The following is a 27,356-nucleotide window of genomic DNA, read 5'->3' as shown; positions in this document are numbered from 1 at the left end:
GAAATGGTGAAAGACTTTCTTAGGGGCATTCAAGTGACCCATATCTCATTTTCATTTTTAAAAAAGCACAGGAAGTGGCACCATTTTGAGTTGGGGAAATGGAGCGGGAGGCCTAGATCTAAGAAATGTGTTAGTGGGACGCATGGATCTGAACTTCCAGCAACACATTGAAATACTGAACTCAAGGGAAGGTCCCTTGGGAATTCGGGACTTGGCGTGACCAAGTGAGAAGCCGTGATGGCTTAAGGGTTTTTGTGACAGTTCCGGCATTTTGGGGGCAGTTGGAGAATATGTTTGTCTAGTCCTCGTTTAAAGCCATCTGGATTGGTGACCATCACACACACACACACACACACACACACACACACACACAGAGAGAAATTTATCGCCAACCACTTGCTTCGCATTTGTGATAGGGGAGAAATTTGATTTTCTTTGCATTGGAACGAGAAACTACCAAGCTCTCACTTTTTGAACTAGCACGCAAGCCATTCATTCATACTCCTCCAGTGTGGTTCTCCATCTAATGTGCCAAAAAGAGAGAGCATGTATTGGTGAACATATGCAGAAAAATGTATGCTAGTACACACACACGCCTGTTATATAGGGGAAAGTTTCTGGCAAAACATGATTATTCATCAAAACTTCATACAAACATGTGTATATTAGTAGAAATTTGCACTAAAACATTGACAATTTTTCACAAGGCTTCCTTTGTTAAACCAACAACTCACAAATGGCTGCAGAAATGTGAGAAACTGATCCCAACATGGGGAAAACAAGAAACCAAAATTAACAGGCACATCCATCCCTATTTCACACCAGGCATAATTTCATACACTTCTATCATGTTCCCCTTTTCTCCCTGTCAAGGTCAATTGCCTTAAGGTATATTAGCGCTCAGCTCTGATTGAGCTCAATTTTGGGGAAATAAGCATAAAGGAGGGGAGGGTTCTGCTCTCCTAGTGTGCATCTCTCTTGTGATTTTAAAATGGAACCCTTGCTCCCCGTCTAAATGTTTTTAAAGGCATGGAACTGCTCCTGCCATGTCCAGTCTGGGCGTTTCCAGGTTGGGGGGGGGGGCTTCAGCAGAATGGCTTTTGATGGGACATCCTGGTGCTGGGTCTGGCGGGAGCTGGAGTCCCAACAATGCTTAGAGGACCACATTAGCCACTTTGGGATTGTAAGTTGTGAATATCATGCCTGCAGGAAGAAATGGCAATGAGAAGTGTAAGTCTATCCATACCAGTGAGATCCTATTGTGCATGTGGGTATGGCATTATGAAATAATAATAATAATAATATTAATAACAACAACAACAATAGTAATAATAGTAATAATAATATATTATTTATACTCGTCCCATATGGCTGGGTTTCCAACAGAATATTAAAAATACGATAAAACAACAAAGATTAAAAACTTCCCTAAACAGGGCTGCCTTCAGATGTCTTCTAAAAGTTAGGTAGTTGTTTATTTCCTTGACATCTGATGAGAGGGCGTTCCACAGGGAGGGCACCACTGCCGAAAAGGCCCTCTGTCTGGATCCCTGTAACCTCACTTCTCGCAATGAGGGAACCACCAGAAGGTCCTCGGAGCTGGATCTCAGTGTCTGGGCAGAACGATAGGGGTGGAGATGCTCCTTCAGGTATACTGAACTGAGGCCGTTTAGAGCTTTAAAGGTCAGCGCCAACACTTTGACTTGTGCTCGGAAACGTACTGGGAGCCAATGTAGGTCTTTCAAGAATGGTGTTATGTGGTCTCGGTGGTCACTCCCAGTCACCAGTCTAGCTGCTGCATTCTGGATTAGTTGTAGTTTCTGGGTCACCTTCAAAGGTAGCCCCATGTAGAGCGCATTGCAGTAGTCCAAGCAGGAGATAACTAGAGCATGCACCACTCTGGCGAGACAGTCTGCGGGCAGGTAGGGTCTCAGCCTGCGTACCAGATGGAGCTGGTACACAGCTGCCCTCGACACAGAATTGACCTGCGCCTCCATGGACAGCTGTGAGTCCAAAATGACTGCCAGGCTGTGCACTTGGTCCTTCAGGGGCACAGTTACCCCATTCAGGACCAGGTAGTCCCTCACACCTGCCTGCCCCCTGTCACCCCCCCCCAGTGGCGTAGCGTGGGTTGTCAGCACCTGGGGCAAGGCAAGTAATTTGCGCCCCCTAACCCGTGGATTTGCGCACCCTAACCCTAACCCCCAGATGTTGCGCCTGGTGCGGCCGGCCCCCCTGCACCCCCCACGCTACGCCACTGGTCCCCCCAAAACAGTACTTCTGTCTTGTCAAGATTCAACCTCAATCTGTTAGCTGCCATCCATCCTCCAACCGCCTCCAGACACTCACACAGGACCTTCACCACCTTCACTGGTTCCGATTTGAAAGAGAGGTAGAGCTGGGTGTCATCCGCATACTGACGAACACCCAGCCCAAACCCAAATGTCCTGCCCAAAACATGAGGTGCTAAAGTACTTGGGAAGGGCTGTAGCTCAGTAGTAGAGCATGTGTGCTGCAATCAGAAGGTTTCAGGTTAAATCCCTGGCAGCTCCAGGTAGGGCTTGGAAAGAACCCTGCCTGATACCTTGCAGAGCTGCTGCTGGTCAGTGCTGGACAATGCTGTGCTAGATGGGGCCAGTGGTCTGACGCAAGATAAGGCAGCTCCCTATGTTTCGAGGGCTAATTGGTCAGATCATAATACAAAAACCATCCGGCGAGCGCAAGAAATGACGGCCACATCTGGAACTGGCACCGAGTCTGCTCCACTGAGACCCATTAGTGCATGGAACACCAAAGAAGAGAAAGAGCAATGAGCAAGAAACAAGAAACAAGCAGAGGTCCTTTGTGCTGGGAACAAGAGGTCATCATAGGGCCAGACGGATCCCTATAATGCAGCCACATGAAACCTTGGCTTGGTGGCTGCTTCCCCCATGAAAAGAGGATAATCTCTGGCAGCCAGCAGTCACTGAGAGCTGCAGTTGTTCTCTTGTTGAAAGTCAGGTGGGCATGTGTTCCAAACAATCTGTGAGATGCGCTAATGGCTGTCCCTGAGCATGTGCAGAGTATCTTCCCTCCTCTACTACAGCTCTTGTGCTCTAGGACAGCATGAGTTCTAGTCAATATGGCTGCAGCCCACAGCATCTCACTTACGCAACTAACCATCACTCCTCCCCTAAGCATGTGCAGAGTGGAGAATGCCGTTTTAAAACCCAGGCTTGCTGTCAGTCCTTGTTCAGAGAGGGAGAAAGGGGATCTCAATGGGGTGCGTGCTAGGCTTTAGTTAAAGCAAGGGCAGTTAAAACAATACGGTAACCCTGGCACATGTTTTGTATAACTGGACTTAATTTTGGAACGCAGAATTTCACATAATTCTGCACTACTGATATGGTTGAAAGATGCAAGGTGTGCTCTTCCTCACATTTTTGGGTGCCGTGCTGCCCCGCGAGAGCGCGCCCCCCCAAAAAACAGAATGTTCTGATTTAAACAGGACAGTTGAGGGGTATGAACCTGATTTGGGGGTAATGGAATTCCCTCAGAATACAGGGAAGGCTCTCCTATGTGGGCCTACTGGGAAGGGTTATCGCTCAGTGACAGAGCATCTGTTCTGTGTGCAGGTCCCAAGTTCAGTCCCCAGTGTTAGGGATGGCAGAACTCTGGAGGGCTGCTGCCAGCCAGTTACAGGCAACACTGCTTTTGGCGGTCTCTCGCACTGACCCAGTACAAGGCAGCTTCCCTATGTCCTCTTGCTTCGAAACAATGCAGAAGTATTCGCACCAAGGCCTGGTGAATTTATGCCGCATTTGACAGAGTTATTAGCCATCCCGAAAGTCACCGCCGGCTGCTATTAACGCGTTATGAGAAGGTAATTGTGCGTTGTGCCGTGAGGTGGGGGGAGGGGGAGAGGGCATATTTTATTTAAATACTGTCAAGATGTTGCGATGAAACTTTAATAGGCAGGGAGAGCTAAATGATTGAACTGCGGGACGAAACCTGCTCTGGGTTCAGACATCAACGGAAGGGGGAATGGGAGAGCAGGGTCAGGGAAAGGTCCCGCTCTCTGCTGGAGCAAAGGCTGTAGATGAAAGATGGCTGCGTCACCAGAGAGTGTGCTTCTGTTTTGCTTTGCTTGAAAGGAGCCACTCTTCCCTTACATGGGAGGTCTGTGATGGTTGGTGGTCCCTGGGCCCAGCAGGCCCAGCGCTAGACCTGTGTACGGTGGCCTGCAAGGTGCTTACATTTGCTAATCCCCATTCATCCTTTTACCTCAGGGCAATTTAATAAAGAAAGCCAACATGTGGGCAGCAGGCAGCTGCCCCCACAAATCTTGCTGGGCTCCAAATCCCCTAGGTTGGGAGGAAAGGCCACAGCTCAGTTGGGAGACCACCTGCAGAGGGTCCCAGCTTCAATCCCTGGCATCTCCAGGTATTGCTGAGAATGTCCCCCACCTGGAAACCTGGAGAGCCAGTCAGCATAGAATCAGTGGAGACCAAACCATGAGGGAAACTGGGGCACTGCCCCACTGACTTCAGTCTTCCCCCAGCTAGCCCTTACTTGTCTGCCTTCTTACAGTCTGTGGAATGGCTCTGCCTGTCTTCTTCTTCCTTCTTAAACTCTGTGTTGCCTCCTCCAGCAGGGAGGACAATGGGGACAAAAGTGGAATTAGTTGGCTCTGCTTGCCATTCACTTTGGCGCCACCTGCTGTTGGCCTCCTTGCCTTCTGCTCTACCAGCAGCAGTGGGCACTGCAATGTAGGGAACGTGAAGCTAGATGGGCCAATGGGTCTGACTCCCTATGTTCCTATCAGCCCAAGCTAGTGCGACCAGTGTTCAAAAAGGATGGGAGCTGCAGCACAACAACATCTGGAAAGCCACAGGCTCCCTATTCCCAAAGACAGAGGTGTGGGGTTGAGTGGGGGCTGACATGGAAGGTCTAGTAAGTTTAGAACAGGAGGAAGATATGAGTCCATACAGGTTGAGAAACTACAGCAGCCTTCCTCAACCTGAAGAGGTTTTGGACTATAAATCCAATGAGCATCAGCTAGCAGGACTCTACTGGCTAGGTTGGATGGGAGTTGAAGTCCAAAAACCTCTGAAGACCACTAGGTTGTGGAAGGCTTTGGTGTGGTCCATGGTAATAAATTGATGGGGAGGGCTCATCACTCTCTCAGCCACCCATATATATATATATATATATATATATATATATATATATATACACACACACACACACACACACACACACACACACACACACACAGTGGTACCTCGAGTTACATATGCTTCAGGTTACATACGCTTCAGGTTACAGACTCCGCTAACCAAGAAATAGTGCTTCAGGTTAAGAACTTTGCTTCAGGATGAGAACAGAAATCATGCTCCGGCAGCGTGGCGGCAGCAGGAGGCCCCATTAGCTAAAGTGGTGCTTCAGGTTAAGAACAGTTTCGGGTTAAGTACGGACCTCCGGAACGAATTAAGTACTTAACCTGAGGTACCACTGTATACACACACACACACACAAACACACAAATACACACACCTCAGTCAGAGGGAGAAACTCACCTTAATGTTGCATTGTCCCCTTGACAAACTGTGTAATTGTCAGCTGGCTGGTTAAAATCAGCACCCCGAACCAGCAGTCCTGCACAGTGAAAGACAGAGAGAGAAGTTGCTGTTAGAGTGCGGCCGAGGGATTGCCATGCAGAGTGATCCAGGGATGGCAAAACAAGCAACACCTCTTTTAGGAGTAGAGCTTTTAAAGTTGTTATAAGGCCGAAACCTCTTGTCGATGTAGAAACAGGCAAGCTTTTTGAGCTTTCCCATTCTTAATATCATCCTGTAAGAATTCTGCCTGAAGAAGAGTTCTGTATAACCTAGAAGTGAAGCAGCCCTGCACCAACAGAGGATGATGTTCACAAATGATTTATGATTAGATATCACTCGGCTGTCAATATATTGAGCTGCTCTGAACTAGGAATGGTTGACTACATCAGTTTCCAATTCTCTCGGTTTCTTGTTTTTCCCCCAAATCTTAAATTTGGCTCTCCACATTTCCACATCAGTTTGTGGTTTATTTTTTTTAAGTTCCCATGAAAATTCACCAGCATTTTAGCACACATTTCTACTAATACACACATTTTTGTGAAGTGATTTCCCACAACAGAATGTGTTCTTGTATTTATTTTCACCACACTAAACATACTTTACCCTAGTCCATGCATTTATGTACACACAGCTTGTCTGGGTAGCTGGACTGCAAAATTCAGGGTGCTGTGCAAATTTTGAAAGATGGCTTTGTTTCAGCTTCAGAAAGTGACAATGAGGCAAGTTCACCTTTAAATGTAAAAGCAACTGAATGTCCCCCCCATTCACCCTTTGAGCTAGCCACTCTATTTTGGGGTACAATAGTAGAAAGCAACACTGCGCCTTGTTTACTTTCTTGTGATATTCACATGGCAATCTCACAGTCCCACCGTGGAGTCAGCACTCACGAGGAACAGAGCATGCAACCCTACTGATTACCATTGCCTACAAGTAGACATAGGCAAACTCCAGCCCTCCAGACAGTGGCGTAGCGTGGGGGGTGCAGGGGGGGCCAGCCGCACCAGGCGCAACATTTGGGGGGCCGCGCTCGCGCTCGCAGCTCTCTGCCCCTATCTGGCTCACTCACTCTCTCTCACTGCAGTGCTGGCTGTGCGAATCCGATCCGAGCTGCCGGGTCGCCGCCCACTGTGGAGGGGGAGGGTGCCAGGCTTGCGTTGCAGTGCGGAGCGGGGAGAGAGTGAGGGAGGGACTATCTGGGGGAGGGACAGTGCAGCGGCCACCCAGCACAGCGCTGAGCACGGGAGAGAACCACACCCGACCAGCCTAGGCAGCAGCAAGAAGAAGCTGGCAGCGGCGGCAGGTTAGGGGTTAGGGGCGCAAATTACTTGGCTTGCCCCGGGTTAGGGGGCGCAAATTACTTGCCTTGCCCCGGATGCTGACAACCCACACTACGCCGCTGCCTCCAGATGTTTGGGACTACAACTTCCATCATCCCTGACCATCGGGCCTGTTAGCTAGGGATGATGGGAATTGTAGTCCCAAACATCTGGAGGGCCAGAGTTTGCCTATGCCTGGCCTACAGTTTAGCACCCACAGGCAGGTCAAGGTCAAGAGACCTTTTTTAGTTAAAGGGACCTTTCTTGGCTGTCTTTTCCCCCCTTCAGCACTGCAATGGTTGTATTGCACACACATCATGCAAGCCCCTCACCTGCAGTTTGAAGTGGCACAGGCTAGGAATAGCATTGCCACATGATCTTTTTGTGTAAACTAACTGTAAATCTCCTTTCCCATTCATTTACATCTCCTTGGGGTATTAATGACTCATTAGCATTGCTGTAGTTCTCTTTGAGGTATCATTGACTGAAAAGCACTTAAGTGTGTTGAAGTGCATGGTGTGATTTCTTCTTTACCTGACAGCAGATGCAAGCATTGCATCACTTATCCACACTGTCAATGACGCTTCTGCTTAAAGCGACAACAACCTTGACGATGCCTTCCCCTGCTCCGGCCCCAAACAAACAAATATGAAGACAAGTGTCAGAAGAAAAAGTCCATTTGGTCCTGACTCATAAGATCCCCTTTCTCCAAACATTGTTCTTCTCTAAAACAAAAGGAACAGAGCGCAGCAGTGCTTTGTCCACCTGCAATTCCCAGCAACTTGTCTTTGAATGCATACTCTGCCTTTGAACATTGAGGTTCCATTTAGATAGAGTGACCGATGGATTTCCTAGCCACCTTCACCTGGATCTGACTTGTGAGATTCCACCTGTATGAGGCAACCACTGACTGAGTATATGGCAACCACCAAGGACATTGGAGTGCCAGCTCCTATCAGGGCTGTTAAGAGAACATTTGTGAAACAATCTGACTCACGGTACAAGCCTCTCTTCTCTTCTGAATTGGGGTGGAAGGTGCATGTGCATACATAGCCTAGATTGCCTGAGGGCTCATCAACAGGGATGCCTCATCAAATGTGCCTCCGTTTTCTTTCCCTGTCAAAAATCCACTGACTCTCTTTCTCCCTCTCCCAGTGATCTAAGGTCAGGAGGCTTAGAGGCTGGGCTGACAATAGCTGGAGAAAGGGTCCAAGAGACAAGTCTGTAGATCCTGAATGTCATGATGTGCAACCTGGTCATTAACAGGTTCTGATGCTGCAGAGTTAGGAATGTCATGAGTCAGATGCCTGGCTTGACTCTTATTTGAGGGGGCTGGAGGTGTTGTTGTTGAAGCACAACGGTCCCTCGGGATGCCCAGACCCAGATTGTTTGTCATCACGAGCTTGCGATTTGAAAGCGAGCACAGGATTTCAAAACATGCAAAGGTTGGGCAGCAGTAGTAGAGATAAACTGCACCATTTGTCATTTCCAACGTTTGGCTCGCCCACGGCAATTCATCACTTGATATGATGACTGCTGCCATCAGGAGGCAGTGCTGTCATCAGGGCAAGAATTTGGGGCAGAAGTCAACAGAAGGAGCAGGAGAAAACACACAAACGCACACTAAAGAAACAGAACAAGGCTTAGCTTCTCACATGCCGAAGTAACTGTCTAAAGTAGCCCAGGAACTGTGGCCCAGAGTCTAAAATTATCTCCCTGCACTGCTGCTCAAAGGGATGAATAATTAAGGTGAAAACCCACAGAGAGACTAAAAAGAGAGGGAGTGAGCTTCCAAGCTGCCGCTATTTTGGGGTGGGGTTCAACCACATACCAGCAAATTCAGGTTGCACAGTTATAGGCTAGCTGGGAGCTCTTGCACAGCATAACTGCTTCTCCAGAAGATCAGACATTTTTTGCAACAGGGAAGGGAAAATTCACTGGGAATGAGACTGGGAATGTTGCACCCCTGCAAACAAATCAGGCCGAATGCCCATTGAATAGCTAACGTCATTTAATCTCCCTGGATAAAATGACCAGGATGCATGTTGAATAAGGAGGTCATCTAGAAGCATCCAGATAGAGGGGGAGGTGTACGTCAAGGCTCAGAAAGCCACATCCTCTGATTTGGAAGGCCTTGAAAGAAGGCGGGGCTAGCAAACTGGGGGGAACCCAGAAAGGAGCACTCCGTGCTGCAACATTTGGTTGCGGCTCCCACTTGCCTGCTCTGCTACAAAGCTATGGACCCTTCCCTTTTGGAAGGCTTCTCTTTTCTTGACTTCCCAAGACAAAGACAATTTTATACCCCTCCGGTGCTGTAGCTAGAGTGGGAAGCCCTCTGCTGGCTCCAGGTTGCAGCTGCTCCCCTTCCATGGGAAACTGGAAATCAACCAGCCCTGTGACATTTTGCACATCCTAAGCTCCGGGCACTGAAAACAAGGCCTGAAGCTCAGCCCTGGCCTTAGAGCACTGAGGTATTGCTCCTGTCTGAGATACCCAGTCACTACGCCCACCCTGCCCATATTCCATCATAACTGGAGTCCAGGTTGTGATCGACAGGCATCAGCATCGGGGGGAGATCTGAGGGTCAAAGCTTAGTCAGCAGCTATGCAGCAGGGGACCCGACCAGCATCATTTTTATTATGGATTTATTTATTTATGTCCTCCAAGTGATTTCCTTCCACTGCCTAGCACAGCGCAGGTCACTCAGTGGTGTCACCAGCATTTGGGGGCATCTGCTGCAAAGATTGGAGCCAGGGAAAGAGGTGGAGGGGTTTGGACAGAGTCAGCCCCCTATCCTCTGCCCTATGCATGAGATCGCGCCCTTTTTGTCTTATTCATGGTTAATGGTGCCTCTTCACTAGAGCTACTAAAAAGTGTGTGTGTGTGTGTGTGTGTGTGAGAGAGAGAGAGAGAGAGAGAGAGAGAGAGAGAGATTTTCAAGCAAATTCTCCTCACCCTATACTGGCCTGCAAAAAATCCGAATCTCTCTCTGCTCCTAATTTGCCATCAGTCACGGGCTACCTGTTACATACTTCCATAGCTATCTTTTTGTCCACAGGCTTCAAATATCAAGGACTAGCAGCTGCTCAGCAAATACCAGCAAAAACACTCGCTGTTGTGATGGACCGGTGTAGTAAAGAGAGAATCTGCATATACCAAGGACTCAGGCTGGGTTTGCATGCTCCCAACATGCAGTGCATTTTTGAGAGCTCGGCACACAGAGGTGTTGCATATACCCCAACATGGTGGGAACCCTGTAAGTGTAGGTCAGACAATTCAGATTTGGGGTGGAGGGTAGGGTTTGCCTTTCGGTGCGATAGCACCCCCAAGTTCTGTGCTTTATTTTTCCTCAAAGAGTCAGGAAAGCCGGGGGGGGGGGGGGAATCCATTTAGGCACAGTGTCATTCCCCGCAAAAGTCCCCATGCTACCAAATTTGTTAGTCACAACCCAAACACATAACATATTTGGTAAAGTCCTAAAAATCCATTCCAGCAATTGTGAATTAAAGGGGTTGCATCCACTGTTAGTTGTACTCAGATTCACACCCATTGAGCTTAAATCGTTTGTTTGTTTCCCAAAATTTACATGCCGCTTGACTGGAAAAGCAACCACCACCCTCGGAGAAGTTCACAAAAAGAATAAAGCAATGGAATTATCAGTAGAAACAATATAAAAGCAACTATTTACGATGATCAAAAACAGGGGAAAGCAGCCATAGGCTAAAAAAACAAAGAAGACACCTTCTACAAAAACAAAGAAGACACATTCTACAAATTGGGATACAGGTCTGAAATGAGTAGAACTCCCTATGGAATGAGTGGTGAAACACACACACACACACACACACACACACAGAGAGAGAGAGAGAGAGAGAGAGAGATAAAGATATCTATACAGATATCCATATAGATATATTTCCAGTTTCTAAATCCAGATTAGGAGGGTGTAATCTAATTTTGCTTGTGTGTTTGTGTGCCTGTGGAACTCAGACCAGGTAAGGCAGCCTGCCTGACCTTGCCGATTCTTAAATCTGTCCACAGATCAGCAATGCATTGTGTGTATGTCTGTGTGTGTGTGTGTGTGTGTGTGTGTGTGTATGTGTGTGTGTGTGTGAGAGAGAGAGAGAGAGAGAGAGAGAGAGCAGGAGCCTGCATGGCCCCTCCGGTGAAGTGCTTGATTAAGATTCTGTCTGGCTGACGAATGGAGCCGGACACAAGTCGGAGAGGCAGACGGTTGCTTTGCATGCAGAACCAGGGAGAAGGTGACGAGGGAAGAAAGAGACATGGACAGAGATCAATCACAGCCCGCGCAAGCCCCGCTAGCTCTCCTCAGCAATGCCTCGCAAGCCTCCGGCTGTCCTTTCTCTCTTTTCCTCCCCGCCACCACCAAGCCCCTCTCCATTCCTACACAGCTTGTGCCCCACCAATCCTATCAATGTCCCTCAGAGGGCGGAGGCTGTGTGCTCCAGGTTTCCCTTTGGCCCAGCTCCCCATCCCTCTCCATCCCAGATAGCCTTCCCCTAGGACAGATTGCAGTGGGCAGGTATCTAATTGGCGGCTCTCACTTGGATGTGACATCGTGTTTACTTCATGTTCTCGCTCTGGCTACGAGTGGCGACTGTCAATATCCAGCAACTGGCACTGTGGCACACAGACAGCTTGAGGGTCACAGCAGATGCTGCTAAGCCAGCAGTCTCTCCTGGACCAGGACGTCTGCTTAATGCATGCGCTTAGCACACCATTGTCAGGGCCTGGAAGCACCTAGGACACATCATGCCTCACCAGAAATCTGTGCACACACACATACTCACTGACCCTGTTACTTGGTGCCAACAGGCTGTCTGGAGGAAGGGCTAGCCCCTGAGCATGAGCAGAGTTCTTTTCTTTTAACATCAAAGACAAATGGAGGGGCAGTCAACGTGGGACCCTGCAGATGTTGTGGAGGGCAACTCTCATCCTCCCCATGCTGCCTGGGGATCATGGGGTGTTGGCATCCAAGAACACCTATGGGGGTCACCACATTGCCTTAAAGGTAAAGGTAAAGGGACCCCTGACCATTAGGTCCAGTCGTTACCGACTCTGGGGTTGCGGCGTTCATCTCACTTTATTGGCCGAGGGAGCCGGTGTACAGCTTCCGGGTCATGTGGCCAGCATGACTAAGCCGCTTCTGGTGAACCAGAGCAGTGCATGGAAACGCTGTTTACCTTCCTGCCAGAGCGGTACCTATTTATCTACTTGCACTTTGACGTGCTTTCAAACTGCTAGGTTGGCAGGAGCAGGGACCAAGCAACGGGAGCTCACCCCATTGCGGGGATTTGAACCACCGACCTTCTGATCGGCAAGCCCTGGGCTCAGTGGTTTAGATCACAGCACCACCTGTGTCCCTAAATTACTGTATAGCATATATTCAACACAAAAAACAGCAACAATTTGTTGTTGACAAAGGACAGCTGGACATATAAAGAGCCCCATTACCTTCAGTAGCTAAATCCGGCCGTGTCTCCATGCCATTCATGTTTTTATAAAACTTGGTAGCTCAGGAAGAAAAGGTGGCATTGCGAACTCCCCCAGGCAATGGTTTGCTAACATTTCAGGAAGCGTTGTAACTCAGAGGCGGAGCAGTGGCTGTTGGCTACAACAGGATGCATCCTTCAAGCCTGATTCAGCAGTGGGGAGAGGTGGGGGCACATCTCCTTCAGGCACCCATTAGTGACCCCTCCTGTAGACAACATTGAGCCGTGTGGACCAAGGGTCAGCTGTAACTCAGTATAAGGTAGCATCCTATGTTTTGTGGTGTTGCCTTCCCCTCAATAAAGATTGGAGTGCCCCAGTTTAAAGACAAAAAACAGCCTTGCTAGATCACATCAGAGGTTCATGGTTCTAATACTCCTGATTCCCATTTTTAATAAAAACGCACCCCCAGATGCCACCAAGTGTAGGGAGGCACTGTATAAAGTAATAATAACAATCAATTACTCTGAGTGGAGCTCTACGGGAGTGTCTGGTGCGGAGGTTAAAATAGATGATGTGCAATAAAACAACAACAACAACTGTTGTCCTTATACTCTCCTTCCTTGGAGGTTTTTTAAAGCAGAGATTGGATGGCTATCTGTCATGGATGCTTTCGCTGAGATAATTATATGCCTCTGGATTTTATTTACTATTTATTATTATTCCATCCCTCCTTCCCTTCAAGGGGCTCAATGGGGCATCTCTGACTCCTCATTCTATCTTCACAACAACCCTGTAAAGTTGGTTAACCTGAGAAACCATGACTGGCCCAAGGCCACTCAGTGGGCTTCATGGCTGAGTGGGGATTCAAAACTTTCTCTCCCAGGTCCTTGTACAAGAACTATTAACCGCTACACTGCACTGCCTCTCTGCTATCTGATTTCCATTGGTGGAAAAAACATGCAAGCTTTCCTCTTAAACAGAACACACACTCTCTCTCCATCAGACAATACTGAAAAGACTCTCGTTCCCTGGTATATAGAGGGTGACGTTACATATTAAAGCAGAGCAGAAGGTTAATATGGATGAAAAAAAATCCTCGGGGAATGATATTCTGTTCCTTGCCCTTACCCAAGAAGCAGGCATCACAGTTAATTTTGCTTCCCTTCATCTTCGTGTTGCAAATGCCCCATTTTCAGGTGCCAAGTTCCGGTATCTTTCATAGTAATGGGATATAGACAGCTGTTGCCGTGTTGGTCCCAGAGATTAAGGAGCGACAAAATGAGTTAAGCAGTGTTTTTATTGCAATGTGAGGTGGTGCCTAAGGACTCCCCTGTCTGCACTGACTGACTTTCAAGCATGATTCAAGGAGCTGGTTTGGATGAGGGATGGTGCCAGACTGGTCCCTAAAGGGCCGGAATTGAGAAGTGGCAGGGCAGGGCAAGGCGGCAGTGTTATTGGGGCCATTTCCGAGCCACAGGGGGTCAAATGCTTGCATTCCGAAACAGGGCATGGGGTTAATTTAGCTGCCATGGACTGAAAGAAAGAGGGAATAAGCAAAACACAGAAACCACGCCCAGCATGGAGACAAGTATGTGACCACGTTGCCATGCCAAATACATTGTACAAGGTCTAACTTGACTACGGCTTCCCTGCTCATGGTCTGTTTATTGTTATTTGCAAACGGAACTTGCAACAAGTCTTGCAGTGCAGGTTGCTCCTATTCAAGAGTCCAGCTGGCCAGCAATGGTCCATTGCATTCTGTCTACTGCTTTTTTTAATTAAAAATATATTATTACTATTATTGTTGTTGTTGTTAATTGAATTTATATACCTCCTTATACCTGAGGGTCTCAGGGCAGTTCACAGAATAAAATCAAGATATAAAACCACAAAATACATAATAAAAATAAAAACAACAACTCAATAGCTCCCCCCAAACCATATTTTAAAAGGGCATAGGATGTAATTCAGATCAACCAAAGGCCTGGTTAAAAATGAACTTTTTGCCTAGTGCCTGGTGTATAATGAAGGCGCCAGGCGAACTTCCCTGGGGAGAGCATTCCACAGATGGGGAGCCACGGCAGAGAAGACCCGTTCTCATGTTGCCACCCTCCGGACCTCTCAATGAGGAGGCACACGAAGGAGGGTCTCGGAAGATGATTCAGGGTCCAGATAGGTTCATATGGAAAGAGGTGGTCCTTGAGGTATTGTGGTCCTGAGCCGTCTAAGGCTTTATAGGTCAAAACCAGCACTTTGAATTGGGCCCGGAAACTAATTGGTAGCTAATCTCCTTCCACCCACAGTCAACATTCTGATCAGACTGGTTTGGGGATTTTCCATAGTAGCGTTGAACTCTTTGGACAGTGGAAAAGCAGAAGGGTTGGAGCTCTGGGGCAGAGATGGCATGGTGAGTTTGTTGAGGAGGTGGCAGATTCAGCCTCCACGGAGTGCATCTCAGCCTTGGAAGCTGCATTGACTGCCCCTTTAGATCCAGCCACCTGAGACGGCCATCTCACCTTGCCTCATGGGAGGCCCTGGTTGCCTTTTTATCCTCCATTTGAAGCAAACCATGAAGAATTGTACCCAATGCCCATTGAAATGGGTGGGCATGACTAACCTAGGTCCATTAGTTGTTACAGGTTACTCTGACTCAGTTTGCCACAAGTCAGAATTGGCATTTGTTTGAAACTGAGAGTGTGCACCTCTGCCTTGGTAAGCACTACATCTAAAAGGGAGGACATAACATGTCAAAATCTGCATTTGCTCAGTATGGAGGTTGACAAGGGTGAGATAAGGAGTGTGCCCTGCCAAGGACTGGCAGAAAAGAGCTTGGCACTGTGAGGGACGAGTCCCTGTCTCCCCAGGTCTGACCTTCCTGACTCCATCAGGTAGAAATGATTATATTGACAGGCAGCCATGTGTGCCAATGGGACATGGAAGAAATTAACCAAGGAGGGGGGAATGCAAGGTTGGGGCTCTCCATACGGATGAGCAGAGGCTGGTTACTGAGCTGGAAAAACAATGCTTGGGAATGTGGTGATGTCTAACCCAGGGATGCATTGACAAGATACATCCGGATACTAAAAGTAGATTTTGGAAGTTCTGACACAGGTCACATCTAGAGATGTTGAAGAATACCTTCAGGAATGCAGCCAGGAGTGGAAATCCCTGCAACATCAGGAAATCATGCAAGTGAATACAAGTGCCATTTGCTACCACTATTTTCTTTTAGTCTGCAAATATTGTGTAATTAATTACTTTTTTCAGTATTTCAAAGCATATTTTTTCCCCTCAGAGAATTCTGGGTGATGTAGTCTGCATGCTCTCTCTCTCTCTCTCGCACACACAAACAAACACACGGACACACACACAGAGAATTCTCAGCAACTCATAGCAAACCATAGTGCCCAGAATTTCTTGAGGCAGGTATGTGCTCTGAATGTATTTCAGTGGTTTAATGCAGTGGTTTCCAATTAGCGAAGTACTGCAGACCCCCTGTTTTTCAAAAGCCAAGCCACGGGCTCCTTAATTTTGGAAAATTTTGATGTATCTATGGTAGTTTTTGTTATGCAAATGGTGCCACGGACTCCCTGGGTGGGTTACATGGAGCCCCTGTGGTCTGTAGGCCACCAGCTGGGAACCACTGGTATCGTGTATACATCTCCTCAGTCTAGAATGTGCGTGAGCATCGTGAGTGGAAGAAGTTCATATACTGAACCAGGCAACTGCAGACTGCAGCACCATCACTAGTACCCACTAGTCACCACAAGAGTCTCATCTGCAGCCTACAGCCTTAAAGAGAAGCCAGGGAGTTCTTTTGGAGCAGAAGGGGAAGAAACTCTATCCAGAACACAGTTATCTGACAGAGCACATCTGCACTGGTCAAGACAGTGACATGCACTTGGCTCTTCATCCTAGGTTATTGGCAGTGGGGGTGTTAGCTACGGAAAAACTCTCCTTGTGTTACGTTTATGCATAATGGGTTAAGGGTGCATTTTCCCACATAGAGGGCCAACTTCCATGCTGTACCCCCATTTTTCCTTGGAAGATTTTATTTTATTTATAAGCTTCATAGATTACCCACCATCACATGGATCCTGGAATGGCTTACAAATATAAAACAATCATTGAATACCTTATAACACAATGTATTCATTATAGAAGGAAATGCATTTTTTTGTTCCATTTTTTGATTTCTTACTGTTCTTTTTAAAGAAAAGAAACCTTTCAGCAGCAGAATCACCTACCTCAACTCTGTATTTGACATACTTAAAAAAACACAAAAAAACTAAACTAAAAACCCACCTAAAATGTCCTGGAGGTATATATTATATATTTAAAGTGGAATGACAAGGTATGTTCCCAAGGAATAAACTCACAGAAACCCTGCTGTAGGCCTGTGTAGAGAGAGCCCTGCTGAATACTGAATTCAGGCTCTACACAGGTGCTGGACATGAAAGAGGTTTATTAAGCCAGACAAAGACCTCCTCAGTCCACCTCCCTTGCCAATAACACACCAGGGCCACAGTGAATTCAGCACACTAAATATTGACCCCGTTCAGCACAGCATAGCCCCACTCCTGACTCGCCCTCAAAAAACAAACCAATAAGGGTTGGGAAGTGGCTCTTGATTTAAAGGAGACACTAGTGACCCTTCTGGGGATGCTCACCACCAAAAATAGGCGATGACCCAAGCTGAGCGGAGGCACTAATCTCAGGGTTCTTGACAAGGAGGGTTTCAGGACCATGGATAGCGATCCTATCGGTGAGACGAAGGTGTGTCATGGAGCAACTGGCAGGTGCTTCTAGCATGGGTGGTGCGATTGGCAGAGCAGAAGGGGGGCGCTCAAAAGTAGACAGAAGTAGTGCCAATGGGAGGCGTGGGTCAAGAGCCAATGACAAGCAGAGCCAACTAATTAGTGTTTCCTCCCCATCCTCCTGTAAGGAAGATCACTGAGACTAAGGAGGAGGAAGCATATAGGCTGCGTCATGCTCCTGGGCTGGTTGTAAGTGAAAAGACAGACAGATGGGAGCTGGTTGAGCTCAGGCTGAGGTTGGTGGAGCCGTGCTCCACTCCCCCTAATAAATCGGCCTCCACTGCTAGGTATTCCTTGTTCTGGTCTGGAGCCATTGCACTGTCGCATTCCCTGTTCCTTTCATTCCATGCATCTCTTAGAATGTGGAGATGCATGGACTGGTCCAAGCCCACTCATCTATAGGACCATAGAAGCATAGAATTGTAAAGTTGGAAGGGACCCCAAGTGTCATCTAGTCCAACCCCTTGCAATGCAGGAATCTCAGCTAAAGCATCCATGACAGGTGGCCACATGGGGCTCCAACCCATGACACTACTGGGGAATGGCATTGAGATAAAATTATTGCCTGTACATTTTTCTGCAGAACAAGCTCCTGTTACAGGCACTGGACTAGGAGATGAGCAACCCTTTCCCTATCCCATAATATATCCCCTTACTTTTTAGCCTAGCCTATCTTTCTTTCTGCCAACCTAGCAGTTCGAAAGCACGTCAAAGTGCAAGTAGATAAATAGGTACCGCTCCGGCGGGAAGGTAAACGGCGGTTTCCGTGCATTGCTCTGGTTCGCCAGAAGCGGCTTAGTCACGCTGGCCACATGACCCGGAAGCTGTACGCTGGTTCCCTCAGTCAATAAAGCGAGATGAGCACTGCAACCCCAGAGTCGTCCGCGATTGGACCTAATGGTCAGGGGTCCCTTTACCTTTACCTTTACCTTTACCCTTCTTTCACTGCACTCAGAGCCATGTGCAGAGTCTTCCAGCATCACAACAAGCCTGTTACGTAGGCTAGGTTGACAATGCGTGATTGGCCCAAGGTTAGCCACTGAATCTCATGTCTCACAGTGCATGCTAATAAATGTTTACTCAGAAGTAAATGCCACTGATTAGTTCAATGGGGCTAACTCCCCAGTAAGTGTGCAAAGGGTAGCAGCTACAGCGGAGATTTAATCCCTGGCCTTTCTGGTCCTAGCTTGGCTTCGAACCCCTAGACCACAACAAATGTCTTTATTCCCACGTTACAACCTGGAAAAAGTCATCAAAAGCCCTGCAACTGTTGTTTTCTCCTCTCTGCAGTAAAAGAATTGAGTGTGTTCAGTTCAGAATGCAGAACTACAATCCAAATGAAGAGGCCAGTCTAGGACATCTATGAAAGTATATGGCAGGCTCCTTGCATGTGGTGCCCTCCAGACATCACTGGACTTCAATTCCCATCATTCCTGACCACAAGCCATGCTGGCAGGGGCTGATGGGAGATGAGGTCTAAAGCAGCTGGAGAGCACCAGATTGGGGGAGGCTGCTCTAGGAAAACTCCTTTAGTCCTGCCCATTGCTCAGAATACCTGAGAATGCCCCCTGATTTTTGTCCTTGGTTGGATGACTGAATCCCAAAATTCAGACGAGTGCAAATTTTGGAAGATACTTCAGTTCATATATTATAAGTGTGAATCGGACAGGTTCCCATTAAAATCATGAGCCAAGCTTCTCCCCTATTCCAACCTCCAGCTGCTGCTCCACAGCTCAGGCATGAACCCTAAGTTGCAGGTAAGGAAGCTGTGACTCTGGAGATGTTGATGGACTACAACTCCCATCACCCCTGACCATTGACTGTATGGGGCTGGTGCTGATGGAAGCTGGAGGCATTCACATTGGCTACCCCTGATTTAGGGTTTCAAAAGCAGTAACCAAAATCTTCCGTTAAACCAAGGAAGAGACCGATAGCCAAATGCAGCTGGAACAACTGAGATCTCACGTCATGTTCCAGAGGACTTGGTCAAAACTTCAACAGTCACATTTTGAACCAGCTGCAGATACAGAAATAGACTTAGGGAGGGCATGGGGCAGTTTGAGGAGCCCCCATTTTCTCCACCCCAAGCTGTTAAGCCTCTCCCCCCCCCCCATTCGCCGCCACCCCCTTAACGCTGCTCCTCTCCGGCATTCACTTCACTGGCTCCGGCTAATTAGAATGATTAATGGTGCCTGGGAATTATGTAAATTGGAGTGAGGTGAATTTGAGAGGCAGCGGGAAGAGGGTGATGTGGTAGTGCTGAAAAGTCAGGCCTGGGAGGCTTCGCTTTAAGTCGCAGGGAGGGAAAGGAGAGTGTGGGCTAAGGTTGTTGTTTTTTCTTTCCTCAGTTGCCTTCTGGGAAAACCCTCGATTTCCTCCACAGCTCACAGGGGGACAATGGCGGAAAATGTCAGTAATGGTGGGCATACTTCAGAGAGAGAGAGAGAGAGAGAGAGAGAGAGAGAGAGAACGCTTGCCAGCTACATTAGTGGATGCTTCCTGACATGTGAAGTTTGAGGGAAGGTTGGCCAGGCCTCAGGCTGAGGAAACTGCGGCCCTCCAGATGTTGTTTGACTCCAGTGCTCATCAGCCCCAGCTAGATTGGCTAATGATCAGAGCTGAAGGCCACATGCTCATCACCCCTGATTTAAGGCGTGCTTTCACAGAACATTCCTGCCAACCTAGCAGTTCGAAAGCACGTTAAAATGCAAGTAGATAAATAGGTACCGCTCCAGTGGGAAGGTAAACGGCGTTTCCATGCGCTGCTCTGGTTCACATGACCAGGAAGCTGTACGCCGGCTCCCTCGGCCAATAAAGCGAGATGAGTGTCGCAACCCCAGTGTCGGCCATGACTGGACCTAATGGTCAGGGGTCCCTTTACCTTTACCTTCACAGAACATGGAGGAACATGGGAAAAATGGGAAGCTTCCTATACCAAGTCAGACTATTGGTCCTTCTAGCTTAGTATTGTCTACACGGACTGGCAGCAGCTTTCTGGAGTTTCAGGCAGGAGACACCCCCAGCCCTACCCAGGGGATTGGGGCATGGAAAGCAGACACTTTGCTGTGGCGCTTCCACATGATTCCTTCCTAGCAGGGCTGCCAGGTAGATCTGGAGAACTGACCATTTGCCCTCAGACATTTCCCAGAATGCTCTACGACAGACACAGCAGATGCACAGGAAGAACTCAGCCGGCAAGTCAGTGATGAAAAGGTTACCTGAAGCGAGGGGAAAAACATGGCCTAGTAGTTGCATCAGCAACCTCTTGAGAACAGAAAAGCCTTGATGGGTCGAATGAACTCAATAGAGGGAGCGGAAGGACAAGGAGTATGAGCTCTTGTCCCTTGGCCCTTCTCCTTCTAGCATGTTTTCATTGTTCGCCCATTACAACTTCAACTTTTTTCTCTGCAACAATGAGGACTAGAAACTTATTTTTTCAAGTATGGGATTAAACCTAGACCATAGGACACATGGAAGACAATGCAGGAGACACATGTGGCGGATATGAGAAAAACAGTCACTGCATTCCCTGCCCCCCTGGCAGACAGTTGTTCTGTCCAGAGTTTGCCAGCTGCAAAAGAGGCAAAAATTTAGCTGCTGCATCTCCCTCCATCACTGCATCTCCTTACTGGGAAAAGCTGCTTCTGCTGGATTTCCCTCTGCTCAACAACTTTTATTTGCAGGGAAATAGGCAATCGTGCCTTCTTTACTCTTTACAATATATTTAATACTCTTTCTATGCAGAGCTTCTCTGTGTGAAGAGCAACTGCTCTGAATAATGTGGCCAGAAGTGGTTCTGCAAGATTTGCCTCTCTGCACTCTGTACATGGGCAGGCATGCAGCTGTGAAAAGGGCAGCAGCTTAAATTTATACACAGAAAAAAGCCTTTCTATGCAGCCTACAAGCCAGACTGCACTGACGGAAACCACAGCAGGGATAACGCAAGAAATTTTGGTGGCTGGGGCAGAAAGCCCAAGTTGACTATCCCTCCTAAGACCACCAACCTATGATTTTAAAAACACCCATTCAGTGGGTGGAGACACACAGGGGAGGGTTTGGCCACTATGGGGTGGAACTAGTTTAACTTTTTAACATGGGGCACAGCCTGGCAGATCAGGGCAACTGACTGAAATGTCATTAAACCACAGGATTTAAATTTCTTTTTTAATTTAAATCTGTTTTAATTTAATTTAATTTAATTTAAATTTGTTTTTAATTTATTAAAATATTTCCACCCCACCTTTCTGGTGCAAAAGCACCAGCTTAGGGGGTTATTCAACAACAAAATACCCAAGGCAGAGCCGAGAAAGCAAAAGTCCCAAAACGGACAGGTAAGATGCCTGGTGGCTGGTCACTTTCCTTCCCCTCCCATTACTCTTCCACAGCTCCTGCCTGTTTCAATGAAGCTTTTGCAAGAAAACACGGGGAGGGGAAAGAGATTCACTTGATGCATCAGATCATTCTCTATCCTGTTTGCTGCCATGTGTGACATGCAGATCTGCAACCCATCATCAGCTCCAGCTCTGCTCATCTCCCCAGTGCAATATTAGCTACATTATCATTGTTTCATCATCATCATCATCATCATCATCATCATCATCATCATCATCACCATGCTACCTTGCCTGCTGCAACCTTCTTCCCTCTTGCTTCCCTCCCCTCTCCTCCATTCAGAAATCTACCGCCAAATTTCATTCATCTCAGCTAGACCACATTTTAGGTTTCAGCACTGCCTATCCATCTCCCTGCTGCATCCAGCACAAATGTCCCATCCTAATTTTCAGGGCCGGCCCAAGACACTGTGACAGTTGCAGCATTACGTCCCCTTCCTGGGGAAATCCAAATGGATGTTCCATTCTGCCATCATTTCTCTGGTGTTAGGAACTGGAAAGACAGTCATTATGTCAGAACAAAATGAATCTTTGGGCTGACATGAAGACAGAATATAAAACTGGTCCCCTCCGCTGTAGCAAAATTCAAGCCTCACACTTTTAGCACCTCCCCTGCCCTCCCATAGAAGCCCAGACTCCTGCTATTTTTAAAAAAATAATATTTATTAAAATGTTAAAGGTTACTGAAATAAAAAGTAAAAATACCACATTAAACAAAAACAAAACAACACATCACATCACATCACAATATGAAAAAACAGAAAAATAAAATCCATTAAACAGCAACAAAAACGCAAAGAAAAATACAGCAAATCTTCTCATTACTTATCTTTCATTAGCTTATTTCCTTGACCTCCTCACACCTCCCTTTTTTGTATTCTAGATCAATTATCAATTTCAGCAAATCCTTTCCCTCTTTTAAAATTTTAGTCCTGTAAATTATCTTAGTATAATGTAACTTTACTTTTCCTCCTTTCACCAATTTGCAGTCAGTTATTCCCAAATCCTTTATATCATTCCTGCTAAAATCATATAATATTATTCCAACATCCTTCTAACAGTTATTAATTTTACAATGTTTCTCCAGACTCCTGCTAATGTCAGCACCTAAAAAACCTAGCCTGCATTTTCTGAACTTAAATTCAGGTCTCCACATTTCTGCAGCAATCTGTGATTATTATTTTTAGATCCTCATGAAAATTTACCGGCATTTTAATGTGAATTTCTCCTGCTGAGCACTTTCATTATATGTGGCTTTGACTAACATTTACATTTCACCAAGCAGTTTCTCCTAATGCCATGCATTTGTGTATGTCATTTTCACCGATACATGCACATTTATGCAGCCTTTTGTTTAATTTTGTACACATTTCTTCGTTGGAACATTGCACTGCAAATTTCAGAAAAGTGCAAATTTCAAAGGAAAACTAAGTTTTTGTTTTCAAATTGGTTCAGAAAGTGTGAATAAAGTAGCATCTCATTCAATTTCAATTTCTGCCCTATCCCTAAGAGGCAACCACCCCATTCTGCCTAGTCAGCCCTGCTTACATCTAAAGCTCTCGCTCTCTTGGGCTAACTTTTGCCCATAACTACATGTAATGCATTTCCCTGTATTTCAACCCTTGTTTATCCTTCCCCTTCCATTGCTTTGCAGCACCATCCCACTGCCTGCATCCAAACTGTAGACTCCTAGGAGCACGAACCTATCTTGTTGCACTGTAAATGTGCCTTGCACACTGATGAAGCTATATAATAATAATAAAGAGGGCTGTGTGTGCCCCCCCCACCCAATCCAGGTCTACATCTGATCCCGATCTGACCTGAATCAAATAGATTATGGGAAGCAATCCTAATGTTTAATTACATCCTACTAAACATACAGTCAGGAGTGGGAAGGAAAATAAGCAGGTACTGCATGAGCTGGTGAATGGAGGATTCAATCCTGTTCAGTTTGGCTGTGTGCGTGCGTGCCCCTGCTGGGTACAGGTTCATGCAGTCAAAGTGAAGTGTGGGGCTGTTTGAAATCCCTTCTGCAAACAACTATTCCTGAAACCTTGCCTGCCTGCCTCTCCATCTTCCCTCTCGCTATCTGGCCATGTTGCCTTTGGGCGGCCCCGGATGAATCCTAGTGGGGCTACCCACCTCAGGGCAACCCAGGGCTGTCTCAGAGCCCAGATCCACCCAAACTGTCCCAATTTTGTTCCGGATTCAGCCCGATGTGGTGCACAGCCCTAAAACAAAACACCCAGTGATATTGCACACACAGTTACTCATCCACACGACATTTTTTTTTTTATAATAATTTTTATTAATTTTCCAATTTTAAAACAAAGCAACAACAACAACATAAAAGCATCAACCAATACAAACAAACACACAAATATAGATTCTTAACCTCCTTTTCATAAGCCTCCTTTCTCGGACTTCCCCATACCTCACCCTTTTTGCATCCTTATTTTACAGTTTTTCAGCAACCCTTTTAGCCAATTAAATTCATCCACGCGACATTTAAAGCGACAGAGTGGGACCGATTCCAATATTTTTGAAATATTGATACACAGGGCCTCTCTCTCTCTCTCTCTCTCTCTCTCTCTCTCTCACACACACACACACACACACACCAATTGCTTAAGCCTGTCTAATCCCCCCTTTAAGACCATCCCTCCTCCTTAAAACCTCCATAATCCTACAAAGAAACTTAAAGGAACTGAAATCTCCTGGCACGGCCTCAGGAGCTTCTTCTTCCCTCTCATCTCTTTTTTACACAAAATCCCCACTCAGAGCCTTCCCCGATCCACCCATCGCCAGGGAAACTGAGACAGGAGGCCGGGCCTAGGCCTCAAATGAAGAGCGCAATTTCAAATGCAAGAATCCGATCCGGAGGCTCAGTCAGTTCCTCTCCCCGCAACCACCGCAGTGGAGAACTTTGAGGCTGCTGCTGTGTTCCTACCGCATGCTTCTTTCCAAGGCTCTACCATGAGACGAGTCTGCCCCAAGGCAGCTCCCACTCCTGGGTTTGGAGGGCTGGCAGGTAAGGTGTGTGGAGTGGTCCCCACTGCCTCCTTACTGTCACCGCTGACAATTTGCCTCCTCATCTCCTTCTGGGTCTAAACTGCCCCAAGGAAGAGCACATGACCAGCGGGAAATAAAGCTTGGTTGCCTCACTCCTCATCACTGCCTACATAAATCTTTTTTTTTTATTGTGCATTCAGGATGATTTGTCATCATGATGTTATTGGGGTGGTTACACATGATCCTGCTATAAGTATGATTTTCCTCCCTCCCCCACCTCCGAAAAAAGGTTTCAGGGCAGAAACTTATAAAACAGTTTCATAATTGGGCTAGTGGAGTTTGTGCATGTTCACCAATCTCAGGTTTTGGGAATTTTCCTGCATGTCTGAATAGCCTTGGGTTCCACACCATTGGAAGTCCAATATGAGAGTCAGTAAAGGGACGCAGGTGGCACTGTGGGTTAAAGCCTCAGCGCCTAGGGCTTGCCGATCGAAAGGTCGGCGGTTCGAATCCCTGCGGCGGGGTGCGCTCCCGCTGCTCAGTCCCAGCGCCTGCCAACCTAGCAGTTCGAAAGCACCTCCGGGTGCAAGTAGATAAATAGGGACCGCTTACCAGCGGGAAGGTAAACGGCGTTTCCGTGTGCGGCTCTGGCTTGCCAGAGCAGCGATGTCACGCTGGCCACGTGACCCGGAAGTGTCTCCGGACAGCGCTGGCCCCTGGCCTCTTAAGTGAGATGGGCGCACAACCCCAGAGTCTGTCAAGACTGGCCCGTACGGGCAGGGGTACCTTTACCTTTACCTTTACCTAAAGCCAGAGATTTGCCCTATTTTCAGGAGGAAGGGTTGGAGAGCTGGCTTCACACTGTGTAAATTGCAAGGGAGCAGGCTGGGGGCATACTAGTTTGGAATCCCAGGATTTAACCATTAATTGTAGATCCCTACTTCCCCTTTCCCCTTTGTTTCTGGGGCTGTAGGTGACCAAGAAAAGGTGATGGTAGAAGCAGCTACCAGAGAGTGAGGCTCACTGGCAACACTGCAGGGCTGTTGTGTAGCAGTTAAACAAGGAAGGGTGTGTGAGAGAGGCTCCCCTTCACCCCAGACACAACAACCTCTAACCCCCCCCCCCAAAAAAAAAAACACAAATTGGAATGAATGCTCAATAAACAGCTGGCATAGACTAATCTCCCTGCAAACAAATCAGGATGAGTCCTTTATCAACAGGTCATCTGGAAGCAACTGAACCTCTGCATAAGCTTTGCGCAGGAAAAACAAGAAGTCTGGCTATTGCATTTGAATAAACATCCACAAATTTATTAGTTGAACACATGATAGATAAAGTAAGGATATGTACAATTTTATAATATTCAGAGAACAATATGTGCAAAGAAATCAGGGAGGGGAGCTGAGGGAAGTCCTTGGTGGGGGGAAGAGGGAAGGGTGGGGGGAAAGGGGGGAAATAATGTGATATTGATATTTTGTTATGCTGAAATTGTTTAATAAAAATACTTTAAAAAAGAAGAAGTCTGGCTATTGCAGAGAAAATAACTTACCAACTACTGCATATGTTTCTAAGGGTAAGGAAGACCCAGAACATTGGTATACCATTTGGTGGGATTTTATTTATTATGTGTCTAACTCAGTTATGCAAAACTCTTTTCCCCCACCAAGTCATGAAATATGGCTTTCATGATGTGCTTTTCCACTTTTATTTTTCTAAATTATCTTGCTCCGAGTCTCTTTTATATATATATATATATATATATATATATATATATATATTACAACCTCTGTGTTGCTCCTGTGTTTTGTAACTTTGATGGTGTCCTTTCCTGTGTGTACTTTTGACTTTACACTAATAAAAAAACCCTATGAAACAAACAACCCCTGGTGCACCAGGAAGGAAAATTTTGACAAGTGCTGCTTCTCCCCAGAAGGCACAATATAGGGGAGAGAAGCTGCCCTCTCCAGCTCTCCCCTCTGTGCCAGTCTTCTGTGTTGATTAGCATTTAACAGTCTTATCACGGCCGTCTCTTATCCTTCATGCGCTGCACCAGCATAAGGAATGCTCACTCTGTTTCAGATCATGGGCGCCATTTCAGATGTGGGGCCGGTGATCAAGTCTGTCACGCCTCAAGTGACAGCAGGGGAGGGCTAGCATAGAAGGGGCGGAGGAGGAAAGTTGCCACTGTCTGAGCAGTGTGTTTGAGGGGGGTGGGGGTGGGGAGAAATGCGGCAAGGAGATGGCTGGGTTCAAAAGACCTTTAAAAGTGGGCTATACTTTTATGGGGTCCCTTTCATGGGGTTGGAAGAGGCAAGATTCTCATCTACATTTCATGGCTCACTCTTGGCAGAGTGAGAGCCAGTGTGGTGTAGTGCTTAAGAGCGGGAGACTTGTAATCTGGTGAACCGGGTTCGATTCCCCGCTCCTCCACATGCAGCTGCCGGGTGACCTTGGGCTAGTCACACTTCTCCTAAGTCTCTCAGCCTCACTCACCTCACAGAGTGTTTTTTGTAGGGGAGGAAGGGAAAGGAGGTTGTGAGCTGCTTTGAGACTCCTTCGGGTAGTGATAAAGCGGGATATCAAATCCAAACTCTTCTTCCTCTTCATGCAATGTGCGCGTCCAATTGATGCATGACTGCCGACACCAATTTGCGGCCCTGGAAGGAGGCAGAACGGTGGTGGAATGGGGTGGAGCAGGCTGACGGGCAACCACTAACATCATTCTGATGTGGCCATGGTCTAACTACCGTAGAGGTTTCGTGCAAG

At 47.1% G+C, this 27,356-nt stretch overlaps 1 protein-coding gene across 1 annotated transcript in view; it reads right to left on the bottom strand.

The window, feature by feature from the left end:
* Window positions 1-27,356, bottom strand: part of IGLON5 (IgLON family member 5) — a gene marked incomplete at its 5' end in the record, with an annotated part of 131,356 nt that overhangs the window by 23,150 nt on the left and 80,850 nt on the right. The window contains 1 exon segment of the mRNA XM_079986171.1: window positions 5,559-5,637. Within this exon segment, the coding sequence (XP_079842297.1) occupies window positions 5,559-5,637 (79 nt within the window).

Source organism: Podarcis cretensis (assembly GCF_951804945.1).
Source record: "Podarcis cretensis genome assembly, chromosome: 8".
In the NCBI taxonomy this organism is placed as follows: domain Eukaryota; kingdom Metazoa; phylum Chordata; class Lepidosauria; order Squamata; family Lacertidae; genus Podarcis; species Podarcis cretensis.
Note: the sequence above shows the minus strand (reverse complement) of the source record. Positions and strands in the feature narration are given on the sequence as shown.